This window comes from Schistocerca americana, chromosome 4, assembly GCF_021461395.2.
Source record: "Schistocerca americana isolate TAMUIC-IGC-003095 chromosome 4, iqSchAmer2.1, whole genome shotgun sequence".
Classification (NCBI taxonomy): domain Eukaryota; kingdom Metazoa; phylum Arthropoda; class Insecta; order Orthoptera; family Acrididae; genus Schistocerca; species Schistocerca americana.
The window spans coordinates 273,873,374-273,886,917 of NC_060122.1; the positions used below are offsets into that span (position 1 = coordinate 273,873,374).

Genomic DNA, 13,544 nt, shown 5'->3' on the forward strand with positions numbered 1-13,544 from the left:
GTTGTTCTGTCATTTCCCTTGCAATGAAACAACAACACGAGCACTACCCACTACCTCATTCAAATGCTGCTTGCCAACAACTGATGCTGTTGACAGGCGGAAAAAAATTTACACATATGCACGAAGGTTCAAGGTCAGGTCATGCAGCATGTTAGATTCTAATTCATCAGCTGTTCGCAAAAAAAAAAAAAAAAAAAAAAAAAAAGAGGTAGGATACTTTTCTAACAGACCTCACATATATAATATGCAAATATAATAAAGGGAACATTGTTAGCAAAAATCTTGAAGTTTTGACCAGTTACTTCAAATTTTTTAACATATATATGATATATAAATCTATATACAATACATAAAGAATGAAACATTGTTAGCAAAAATCTTGAAAAGTTCTTTACCAATTTAGTTCAGATTTTTATGTGATACTGTAATATTCATTCAGAGAGACATAGGCTAATTTTTTTTTAAAATGGCAATGTGGAGGTCTTCTGTTAAAATTGACTGAGAAAGAAAATGCTGTGCTGTGAAAATGTGCAGTTCTGTTTCCTTTTGTTGCAGTCAGTTTTAATTACAATACCAGGTCTTATATGCCATTAGACAAATTGTTTCATCCTTACACATAATTTTAAACAAAAATTGTATGCACAATAATGTGCTGTTCTGTTTCTATCCTTGCTGTCAGTTTTAGAGAAAACAGAAAAGTTGTATTTATGGTTTACCTGCTTAAGATGAGAACATTGGTAGAGAATCTGCATTGCCCAGAAATTTGTAGTCCTACCCATTTGCAAATTAAAGCTATGCAAAATACTTTCAATGAAGCTACTACCCTCACATTCCAGCAACTGGGAAATTCTCTCTCATATCCCATTTACCAATCATCCTAACCGATTTACCTATTCATTTTAAGTGAATTCAGTTTCCAGACAAGATTTCATTTGCAAGAACAATAAAAGAGGCTCATGGTCAGAGAGATGAGAGGAAAAAAGATGGACAGAGGCAGGGGGCGGAATGGACATAAAGAGGGGAACGAGGTGATGGACAGAAAGGTGAGGGAAGAGGAGATGGACAGAAAGGTGAGGGAAGAGGAGATGGACAAAGACGGGGTGGAGGAGGTGATACAAAGAGAGAGAGAGAGAGAGAGGGGGGGGGGGGGGGGGGGGGGAGGAGATGCACAGAAAGAGGGAGTTTGGAGTTTATGATGTATAACCAATTCCTATACATATTTAGCAACCATTGCCATGTTCGCTAATACGTGTATAATCCTAACACAGTGAATGATGACTCACTAATCTACAAGTAGTACCTATCTGGTTCTGCTGTCTCTTGACTGTTAATAACATACACTGTGACACTTGGCATATAATGCAACATCATATGATGTTGCAATAACCACTGGCTACTGATGAAGCTGACCAAGTGAAGCTGTGCATCTGCTTAAATCTGCAGTTCATGGATGACTGTTCATTTGTGGATGACTGTTCATTTGTAAAGTATTTGTCTGGCATCAGGCAAAAGCAGGATTTAGTGCTTGTTATCAGCACCCTGTATGGTGTCGGAGCATAACAATGGCTGATGTATGAGGCTTTCTATGTGATTTATGGAGAAGCATACTGTGGTCCTGGCTGGGTACACCCTCTGCGGTGACCAATCATAACTATATGGCACAACAGTGGAGACTGGTCCTACTGTATGGTGCCCTCTATGTACATAGTAGTGTACTGTATGTGACAGTGGACACAGCAGAGTCCATGGACCTGTGATAGTAATCAAAGGCACCATGACAACTGTTAACTATGTGAACACTGTTGCAGACCATCTGCATCCCTTCATGGTTGATGCCTTTCCCAGTAGCAATGGCATCTTCTAGCTGGATAACTGCCCATGCCACAAGGCTAGAATTGTGCTACAATGGTTTGAAGAGCATGATGGTGAACTAATATTGATGTCATGGCCACTGGTTTCGCCTTATCTGAACCTGATAGAAGATATCTAAGATGCCATTGGGCACCAGCTCCACACTCACAAACCACCAGTTTATATTTTACAGGAACTGTGTGACCGGCATGGGCATCTGGTGCCCTATACACCCAGAAACCTACCAAGGACTTGGCATATCCATGCAACACAGAATTGCTGCTGTATTGCATTCCAGAGATGGAACAACAAGTTGTTAAGCAGGTTGTCACAATGTTTTAGCTCGTCAGTATGTAATACATTATGGTGGAGATTCTAGTTCTATTTTATCTGTCAAGTGGGTCAAATAATATAATGCAGAATAATCCAAATCCTTGCTCCAGTTGCAATGTGACAACACAATTACACAATAGTATATGTACATGGCTTGTGATTATGGATTATTCCCACAAATAGTCAACCAACAAAATAAGTGACAGCTCTGGTTCACATGCCACAATCTCTACCTTACAATATGTAAGGGCTACAAAAATCTAAATGCTTATATTTTACTAATCTTACCTCTATTATCCTTGCAATTCTTCTGTGTCTTGAGAATTTTCCTGAAGATGGCACATATTCTGGAGGCTAGAGAGCCATCATTTGCTTTATTGTAATGATGACCATTTTTACATAGAATGTAGGATGTGCTCATTGTTCCCTTAAATTTCTTTTATCCAAATCTGTACTATTCATTGTCACTTAGCACAGAATTTCTCATTACTAATGTTATTTATTATTATTATTATTATGAGTTCTGTCCTCGAGATCATTTTTGAAAATTTGTGTAGTCATTAAATCTTATCTTACTGTTTGGAAAAACCTGATACTAGTGAAGAATATAAGGGTCAATCACATAAAAACAAGGCAGATGGAAAAACGACAAGTAAACTGTTTATTATTTCTGAAGTAGCTTCATAATTGTTAATACATTCATTCCACTGTGAGACAAAGACAGTCAATCCCAGTTGCCTATGGAAACACGACTGTACCTAGGTGTGTATGACTTCGTCCAAAGCAAATGGACGGCTACAAATGTCCTTCTTCAGGGCTCCAAAAATATGAAAATCACATGAAGAGAGATCAGGACTGTATGGAGGATGTGTAAGGGCCTCCCAGTGAAACTTCTGCAACATAGTCAAAATAACCTCGGCAACTTGTGGGGGGACATTATCCTGCAACAGAATAATGCTCTCCATCAACATTCCTGTGTGTTTTGACTTGATGGCACGCTTCATGTTTTGTGAAGTGGTCACATACTGTTGCGCATTAATTTTGGTGCTATATTCCTGAAAGTCAATGAGAAAGTCGTCATGACTTTCCTGGAGCTGGCGTGCCTGTTGTTTTGACTACTCTTCAGAAGTTTCATTTGGAAGCCTTTACGCATCCTACATACAGTCCTCATCTTCTCCCTTGTGATTTCTTTAGTTTTGGAGTTCTGAAGGAAAACATTTGTGGCTGTCATTTCTCTTTGGATGAAGAGATGCAAGTCTGGGTACAGTCATTGTTCCATAGGCAGCCCAAAACATTTTTCCATGAAGGCAATTGACTTTCTTTTCTCACAGTGGGATAAACGTATTAAAATTTATGGTGACCATATTTAAAATAATAAAGTTTACTTACTTCATTGTCTGTCTCATTTTCATTTAACTGCCCCTTATACCTGTTGCATTGTGCAGTACATGTGTTGTGACTGTTCGTAGGAAAGTAGTTCATACAAACTCATTTCTTCCTGTAGGGTCACTCTAGCATCAAGCTTTTGGATTATATTGCAAACATAGTTGCAAATGATCCAAATGTTCTTGAGTCAGCTGAGCCAAACACAATTTTTGCACTTACCAGTGGAATGTCAAGTGCCAATTACGGAACCAAATATTGGAATGTCATTGAGAAGAGCATTCTAAAAAATAAGATTATGGAAGAGGTAGGTCTAATGACATCAAAAGATCCCTTTATAATGTGCCAGATAAAAATTAAATTTGTTTTAATCAGACTATGATCTTATTTTGTCCACTGTGCAACATTCAAATTTCCTGCTACATAGTCATTATAAAATCATTTTCAATGTTCAGGATAAAATTGAACTTCCATGGATAAAATTCACACTTGAAGTGGCTTCACTGGGATGTTTCCACCCTCCACTGTTGCAGCGTATTTTTGAGGAACAATTCCTGAGAAAATTCCTTGCTAGAGGTATAATTATATATATTCACTGTATGTTCACTTACTTAAATCTACCAACTACACAGTAACAGTATATAAATATCTATTATAATGACTGAGACGTGCATGTCTACTGTTTTTCAGATTATAATCTGTTAGACCATCTGCAGTTACTGATGTTGTTCCAAGCAGTGATTACATTATTTCCTTCATACAGCGGGCCTCTACCACCAGATGACATCATTCAAAAAGCATCAAGACTAAACGGTGACAATGTTAATGAGTTCCCACTGAAAGGTGCCCTGGAACATGGTCTTGGTGGAGCTTCATATTTGCAGACAAGATTTACCACAAAACTGGGACATTTTATAGGTAACTATCAACCCACCCCAGTTTTGCATTAGTAGCACAAAGTATCTATGGCCAGATGACTTGTCTGGCATGGCAGTTATTTTGTTTGCGGGATGCTACGTAGAGCTATGCACAATATTCAGAGATCAACATTAGGTAACTAAACATCATCAATTTTACGTAACTTAAATCATTTTAAGCAGTACATACCAAGGATGTTCTCAAGGGGCATGAATGTTATTTGCCCTACCTGTGTATTTAAATGGCATCTGGAGTGACATTTCATGGCAATTATGGGAGCACATCATTATGTAATTAATCGTTTCACTGCCAGTGTAAATATACTATGTGAATCACGCACGCACATTCTCATCTTGCTACGCCATTCCCCAAGTGTTGCGGATTTGTATACATTCATTGCTTTGGTTTTCCTACAATGCTATGGGTGTCTGAATGCATCCTGTGCTGCTGACCTCTCACTGCTGTGGGTGGGTTACTTCCATATCTTGGTGAATAGAAAAGTGTGGAGTATTTATCATATAATGTATGCCCCTCACTGCACACTATCCTTTGCAAATAACCTCATGTAGATATCTTGAACCATTTATGAGATGTGAGTCATAATCACAAGGATGTGAACAGGCAAATCCCGCACAACTGTCTTTCAGATATAAAACACTCTAGCTCAACAATGAAATGAGATGTCCATCTGTTGTCAATTCTAAATAAAATGTTGACTTCTTACCTACATTTTATTCAGTGCGATATATAAGCGAAAATCAACCATACGCAAAGTTAACGCAATGCATTGCTACCTCTGTGAACTCTTTAAAATTCCATGCAATGTTTTACTTAATTTGGTGCAACACAGTAAGTATGACAGATAACAAAAAGAAAATCAGTTCTTTATCAAGTGAATATATCAGACTATTATATAGCAGAAATGCTGAGTCTCTAATATTGTTACATTCCATCCAGGATTTTCCGTTTTGAAGGCATCAGACTGTAAGACGTGCAAAAATAAATTTTTTTCAACTTATAGTTTTTGAAAAATTTAATGATAACTATTTCATATCTGCCAGAATGCCATCTTTCAGCACAGGCACCAGGATTTTGTAAGCAGTGCAGCCATAATAAAAGCCGCCTCAGCACAGAATGCAAAGAGTACATCTGTGGTAGCAAAAGGGTTAAAAAGGCTCCACTTAAAGGAACTGAACCAACTACTTTACCATCGATCTTGTCACCCTAGTACTCTTGTTGATAACTTTTACATTGATTATCTTCTTACACCATCATGGTTCTTGAATTTTCTTGGTGCTGTGACCTGCTATGCAGTACCACAAACTCCTGCCAAGTGACTTCTGTTTTTGTTTGCAGAAGGTCGAGGATTGGAAGAGAGGTTTGTGGTATTTATGCTACTAAATGATATGAAAACTTTTTAAAGAACTCTTCTGTATGTGGTTGTTCTATGTAAGAATTACACTATCTCATTTTAATCAGAAAAACATATCCAGAGTGAATCTCAGAACAGAGCAGAAGAGAATGTAGTGACATTTGTCTTCAGCTTCTTTCAGCTGTTTCTGATCATTGTCATTGTAGGCAGCACCTCTTCTTTTCTGTCGTTCAAAGCAACGACCAAGCCTCAATGCCAAAATACAGCAGATGGAGACACTCAATCAGTGTTGCTCAATCTCTGTACACTTAGCAAACCAGTGCACACAGTGGAAAATTCTCCACAGGCTAATTACCTAAACAACATTTTTACATGAGAATCTTTCCCCTGATCGGGAGAAAGGGGTGGGACAACATGTTACACCACAATATATACTTTAATTTGCAGCATATTATGTATTGGAGGTTGGTTGAGTGGATCAAGTGTGAATACCGTAAAGAAAAAAAACATGAAAAAGAAAGAAAAAAAAGAAAAACAAACACTTGATGTAGGTATGCATCCTGTAACAACACTGCCTTTGCAAAGCTTAGTATATCTTGATCCATTGTTGAGACTCATTGTCACAGTTCTTTGTCACAGACCTTTCTTGCAGACTTTGTCCCCTACCTCACAAAAGAATCAAGTTGCATGTATATTTAATTCAAGGAAAGCAGAAAGCTGAAAGTTGAGTCATGTGCTGTGCTGCTGAAAAACTTTCTTTATGTATTCGAAGCAAAGGTGCATCCTATGTTGAAGTAGTTTTTCAGAAATGCTTTACATTATGCATATAAAAAATTAAATACCACAGATTTTAGAATAGCTTTTCTTTTTTTTTCACTATGCAAATGTTCTAAAATAATCAGTTGGATGTCATTTAAATGATTTGCATGTCTCTGACAAGTTATCCAACCAGGGAGAGGGGACCTATATTGTAACGTGGAATCCAAACCACATTTCATTTCTGGTAAAACTCCACATTACTCAGAGGTGAATTCTGGGTTAGTGTGAAAAAACAATGGTCCAGCCAGGATTCAGTCCTGCAACCTTTCACTTTTCAGGCATGCACTTCACTGCTACATCACTAGGCGCAATACAGAATTTGGTCAAGGTTTGCTATTCTCTCAAGTTGTGGAAGGTGTAACACTAGATGTCAATGACCTCATTTCCACAGCAGTGGACGACTTCATTTCACTGTAATTGAAACAAATAAATTATATACACAAACCTTTCTTGTGAATCAGTGTGTCTATTAATTAAAAACTGATCAAAAAACATATCGTAGTTCCTGAGATCAGCACAGAGAGCAGGCGACTTCAATTTATATATAGAAAGAAGAGGTGGTTTTTTCCAGGTTTCATAGTGCTATTTGTAATATCAATAAAGTGTACTTACAGTGCTGGCAATTTTTACATGACATGCAGCTGTTGTAACGGCATAATGAATCTCACAAAATCAAAACAACCTTTCGTGAGTAAGAATTGATTGCCAATGAGGATCTTGTTCTTCATTTATTTTGCTTCGTAAGTAAAATTAGTTGATATTGTCTTTCTCCATAAAAATTTAAGTTTTGGTAATATTGGTTTGTGAAAGCCAACAAATTAATTTGATGTATGAAGATTCATTTTTTGACAATTGTGAAAGAACACTCGGAATGTGACCAGCTTTTTCATGACGCATGATGTATGACATCATAAGTGCACTTTTACATAACTATTGCTACTCGTAAGCTGTTTCTTAGGTTCCTGCCTAACCACACATTTGAAAATTGTGACATTTTCATAAAACACAGCAAAGTATTTTTGATTAGCATGGCTGTAAATATGACTGCTGCTTATTGAACATGAGCATGCTGCAAATATGCCAACACTGAAAGTGTACTTTTATGAAATGCAGCACTTTCACAACACTAGAATTGTGCTAAAGTGCACCTACAAATGATCTGCACTAATATTTATAATGTTTGTTTTCAGAAACATTTATCTGTAATTTTCAAATGTCACAATTTACGAGGTTATTCATAAAATGCATGCTAATAACATCAAAAATCAACTCCCTACGAGAGAAAGAAAATGTCAGCTAACTTTATTTACAAAGTGAAACAAATGAAAAGCAGCTTTCTCATTGGCTACCAACATCTAATTCACAATTGGTCATCTGGATATCCTGTGATTTATCGCACCGTTAGCAACAGTTGCATGTCACATAAAAACTGTCAACACTGTAAGTGCATTTTACTGTGATGACAGTCATATAATCTACACTAGTACACGTAACTGTTACTTTCAGCTGCATTTCAACTGCTAAATTTTCATAGAATTGTAAGTAAGTGCTTTTTATTTATGTGACTGCAGTTTTCAACCTCTTGTTCATGTCTTAATTCATAGCCTAGTGCCACTTCTGCATTGTAAGTGGATGTCTTTATTCATTCCATTGCTTATATTCTATCCAGGATTTTCTAATACCATATTTCACATAACATATTTTGCAACTGAAGTGAAAACAACTCCTCCAGAGCAAGTGACACCAAAAAGTCAAAAGTCTAGTCCTCCAGGCCACGACATGCTGATGACAAAAATAAAAATAGAGAGATGGATTTTGCAAAAGTGCGCTGCAGACTGACATACAGAATGAGACAAAGAAATAAAATACAGTGGTCGAAGACCCTTGTAGATCTACATGGTCTCCTTGGGCCTGAGTGAAATGTATTACACTGAAATGTATTACACTGACATGCAGTATTAACTATTATTCAACACTATCTTAAGCTACTTCTTTTGTATGTATACCAAAAATTTGTAATCCAACATTGGTGTTTAAAACATTTTAGTTTACTTCCGTATTTGCTTACATGGAGTGTGCAGCTCTTTCAGCCTTTTCGAGCTGTGTGTTGCCTTATAACTACCTTCTGCAGTAATTTATAACTATTCCTGTTGAAATTCTTTATTGAAGATTGCTTTCTCATAATTGTGAACTGTTTCTATATCCTCTCAACCACTATGCCCAGCTTAATTGCTAGCTTGATTCAGAAAGTAGCTTCCTTTATAAATTCTCCATGCCAACACCTTGATCAGTTGTATGTTTGTTCTTATTCAGGTACAACTAAAATTGCCAAATCACTGCAAAATTTCCAATTAATTGGAGCTATTAGATTATGACTAAATCAATATTCCTTTAAAATGAATTTGACAGGTGAAAGAAAATGACACACCCTTTTCACAACCATTTGTCAGCATCAGTGTTTTTTAATGCATTGTATGTGCATATTCATTTATTCTGCCTCCATCTCCCTCTCCTTCCCTCTCCCCCCTCCCTCTCTCCCCCCTTTCCTTTCCCCCATCCCTCCCTCTCTCCTTCCCTCCCTCTCTCCTTCCCTCCCTCCCTCTGTCCACCTCTGCCCCTCCCCCAACGTAGCTTATAGCAACTGTAGTGCAAAACTTACAATTGTAATAAATAACTTAAGGAAAATTACTGAATTTTTGTTGCATTATCATTGCACTGATGTAAATTATCTGCTCCATTCAGTGACGTATTACTGAACAGAGGTTCCAGTTTTATGATTATCCTTTCTCTAGAGAATGAAAAACCTTGAATTTTCTTTTAAATTATTTAAGGCATCTTGCATTTACTACAGCAAACGGAACTTTTTCATTTTTTTTTGTGATAAATTGTATGTATGCCTGTAATAAGTTTACACTGTATAGCAACAGAACCTTACATTTGTCACAAATTGTGTATAGTTTTTCATATTTATTGACAGTATGTTGCAGCCTTCAGTTGCAAAATGCTATCATATAGATCACTGGCAGCCAACCAATTGGATGCTTACAGTGCTGTGTTAATCAGTTCATGCAGCCTATTAATGTGTTTATAGAGCTTGTATTTTATATCATGAAGTGAGGTGACAGTTTACAACTCTACTAAGAAAATGACAATATTAACAAAAAAAAGAGCCAGAACTTTATTTCTTTGTTTCCCTTGCCCCAACAGGTTTTCAATGGGTTCAGTTAACTCACAAATGTGAAAGTACAATGGACTACTTTATATTTGTGAAGATATGTCCACAATAATACAAGTTTATGTGTATCAGGAGATTGTTGGTTCAAATTATGCAGAGAGATATTTTGTTCTACTAAGAAGGAATGGCTGTAATACAATAAGTGGGTTGCTATTAGGCCGGAAGATGGAAGAAGCCAGGCTCATTTTGTTCATGAAGGTACAGTCTCTATTCAGGTTGAAACTTTCCAACTCATCTGTTGTTTCAGAGCTTCTGTTGTGAACCAGTAGTGCCTGTGGCCAGAGTCCACGTGCTCTTAGTGCCTTGAAGCACATGAGAGAAATCACACAATTTGTGGCTCTGTAGACTTCCTCCAGTATGTTTACTGGTGGACATGGATAATTTCTATGCCCTGCTACACATAAGCTATCAAGCTAAAAAAGGGTCACCAGCCTTGTGACTTTTGCAGCAGGCTTAAAATAGCCACTTCCCGTATCCCATTTCTCAGTGCCCTGTAGCCATCTGACTACTTTTCAAAAGTTCCCAAGTCCAACCACTAGATTGGATAACAAACATTGCAGTCAGTAGCTACACAGCCAAATATTTCACTGCCAGAAATGTCACAATTAATAAAATCTTGTAGGCTATTATGCCGTGGTAGAATGGGTTTCACATTTAAACACAATGTTTTGTTCACCTCTGCAGAGAACATTTGCAAAGGGGATCAGAGCTTCTTTGAGCATCCAATTCATACCCTTGGTCACTACTGACTGCAGAAAAATTCTGCTTACACATGCTCCTGCACACCGGCATGATACCACATGGTTTGAAAACTGGGCACAATCAGCCTTTGTCGACCACCATTGTCAACTGTTGCTATCACCCCATGGTGGAAGACTGGTACACTTCTTTTTCCTTTTTCAGCACTGGGATCCAAATGTAATTCAATTTCATGCACTTCTCCTTCCTATTGGAATTTCTGGAGTGTTTTACAATCTCTACGGCCTTTCTGTATAGATTTTCATGGTATCTCCTAGTGACTGCCAGGGCTAAAGTACTGGCTGCCGGTACTTTAGCCCTGGCAGTCACTAGGAGATACCATGAAAATTTATACAGAGAGGCCGTAGAGATTGTAAAACACTCCAGAAATTCCAATAGGAAGGAGAAGTGCATGAAATTGAATTACATTTAGATCCAAAGTGCTGAAAAAGATGTGTACCAGTCTTCCACCATGGGGTGATAGCAACAGTGGACAATCGTGGTCAACAACGACCATTTGTGCTCAGGCACTCAAACTTTGTGATGTCATGCCAGTGAGCAGAAACATGTGTAAACAGAATTTTGCTGCAGTCAGTAATGAGCTAGGGTGTGAATCAGACACTCAAAGAAGCTATGACCTCTGTTGAAAATGTCCTCTGCAGATGAAGATGAAACGTTGGGTTTAAATGTGAAATCCATTTGACCACAGCATAATAGATCTAAAGATTTTAATAACTGAGTCACTACAGTGTCACCAGCTGCTTCCTACCATCTCCTCTGCAATCAACACAGGACTAGAAAGTCAAACAGTAGAAATATGTATACAAGAACTCCTCACTTCAAATTTGTATTGGAGAAAAACACTGTTTATAATCCTCTAATATTCCTTGTGGAATAAGCTTCATTCATTAGAGAATGCCTCCAGCTAGCCAGCTGCTCCATGCATGGTTAGGCAGCCTGTTCCTAAACACCTATGTACATTTGTTAGACAGCAACACCACCTTGGGGACGGAGAACATACTAAGACATTACCCACACCTGCTCATGAGAATGCTGGAAACTTTCTATCCTTTACACACATAGATAACAATGTTATTGAATCCTGACTCCAGACTTACAAAATACACCTCCATGAGGGCTCAAAACTCCTGCATCAACCAGGGCTGCTGGCTGAGTCCTCGACTTCATGAGTTGCTCACAACTTTACATAATTAGTACTGCTGAAAACTTCTGATGCCTGCCACCACTGTCAGTAGTTACTTCCCAAAGGGTATTCAGACACACCAGCCATCCTGTGGAAACCACTTAACTTTGAGACTAACTTACTTCAGCCAGATTAGGGGAATTCCGCCACAGCCCAACAGAAACTGGGAAGCCAGTGTGGCCATTTATAAGAGAAACCAGCACTAGCCGACAAGTGCAGCCTGTAAGTTATATGTTACATAGTCCTGCCCCCCCCCCCCCTTTTTTAGTGTCCTAATTAGGACATTGAACTGGTAGCTGAAAAATTAACATAATGTGAAGGAACATGGGTTGAAAAAGTAACAAACAAAACAGCAAATCAACACAGTGTAATTGCTGTCTACTATGAATTGCTTCAAAAATGCAGTCATTACTCGTAGACTAAATAAAATTAGCAAATAAGGAAAAAAAGTTCCAACTAACAGGGCATGAATATAACATTGCAGCTCTTCACCAAAAATACCATTTCAACAAAAAAGACGAAAAATAAAAAAACATAAAAAACAGAGTGCGTATAATTCTCCCAAGACACAAGAAATAATTTATTGAGATAACAAGAATATAAAGTATGACTTCAGACATAATAACTTGGTATCCATCAATACAACATAATAATGAACTAAACAAATGTCACCAAACTAAAGAATCAAAAGGAAGTTGTACTACATTTTCAAATTGTTAGCTATAATGGGTTCAGTTTGCATCACTGTAAAGTAAACTATCAAGATGGAAGCATTGTAAAGAAACAGTGAATAAGTAGAGCATATAATTTTGGTGTTTGCATGTCACCACATTACTGCAGTCAAAATGCATATGAAATCAGCAGATTAAAATACAAATAAAATATTGTATCAAATAATTACATTAAAGTGAAGGCTTCATATCCATTCAAGAATGGATACTGTTGCTGTCAACCCATTTAGTGACATCTAAGCATTTTGGTACCACAAAGAAAGGAAAAAAGGCTCATTACTGGAAACCACGTATCAAGAAGATTCAAAAACATAGGTGCCATAGGCTACCTGAACACCCATGATATTGGCAATATAACTGCAATTCCACTTAACACTTTGAATATGAAGTGCCTCTGTGTTTGGAGTGAGCTGATATAATCATTGCAAACTCATTGCATATTTAGACCAGTGCATGGAGTCACTGATTCTTTGGGAGGATGCAGCATTTGACGTAGAGGAAGTCACAAAAACCATTAGGGATGGTATGATTCTTCACTTTTGATTTCATTGATTAATGATGCCCCAGTGGTAATCTGGTCTTCCTCCATGTTCGTCACCACTCTGCCCCTGACTTCACCTGTGATATCTGTTCTGTATGTCGTCTACCTTGTAGATATGCCAAAGACTGAGCAAGTCGCAATGGTGCCCACTTGTGCACTTTGCTGACTTTGCTGTCAGCCACTCTCAGTAGCGTTACGCCAGTGTACTGATTACTTAGTTTAGTTTCCCTTTCCTCTGGCCTCTACATTAGTTACCAAAAAATTCTTGATGTCCATCCATCTTTTTTCTTCTTCCTGCTCTTTCACTGTGGAATATTTCTGTAAAACCCTTCCACATTTGATAAATACTTAACAGTTTTTTCACCCCAGATGTGTAATTCATCTTCCAATTCCAGCTTCTGTAGAGAGATTATTTCTGA

The 13,544-nt window shown here is 37.7% G+C and overlaps 1 protein-coding gene across 3 annotated transcripts in view; it reads left to right on the forward strand.

Annotated features, from left to right (window-relative positions):
• Positions 1–13,544, forward strand: part of LOC124612893 — a 94,647-nt gene that overhangs the window by 69,965 nt on the left and 11,138 nt on the right. For all 3 annotated transcript variants that reach the window (XM_047141354.1, XM_047141353.1, XM_047141355.1), the window contains 3 exons: positions 3,689–3,874; positions 4,023–4,143; positions 4,258–4,485. In XM_047141354.1, coding sequence (XP_046997310.1) covers positions 3,689–3,874; positions 4,023–4,143; positions 4,258–4,485 — 535 coding nt within the window. The remainder of the gene's footprint in view (positions 1–3,688; positions 3,875–4,022; positions 4,144–4,257; positions 4,486–13,544) is intronic.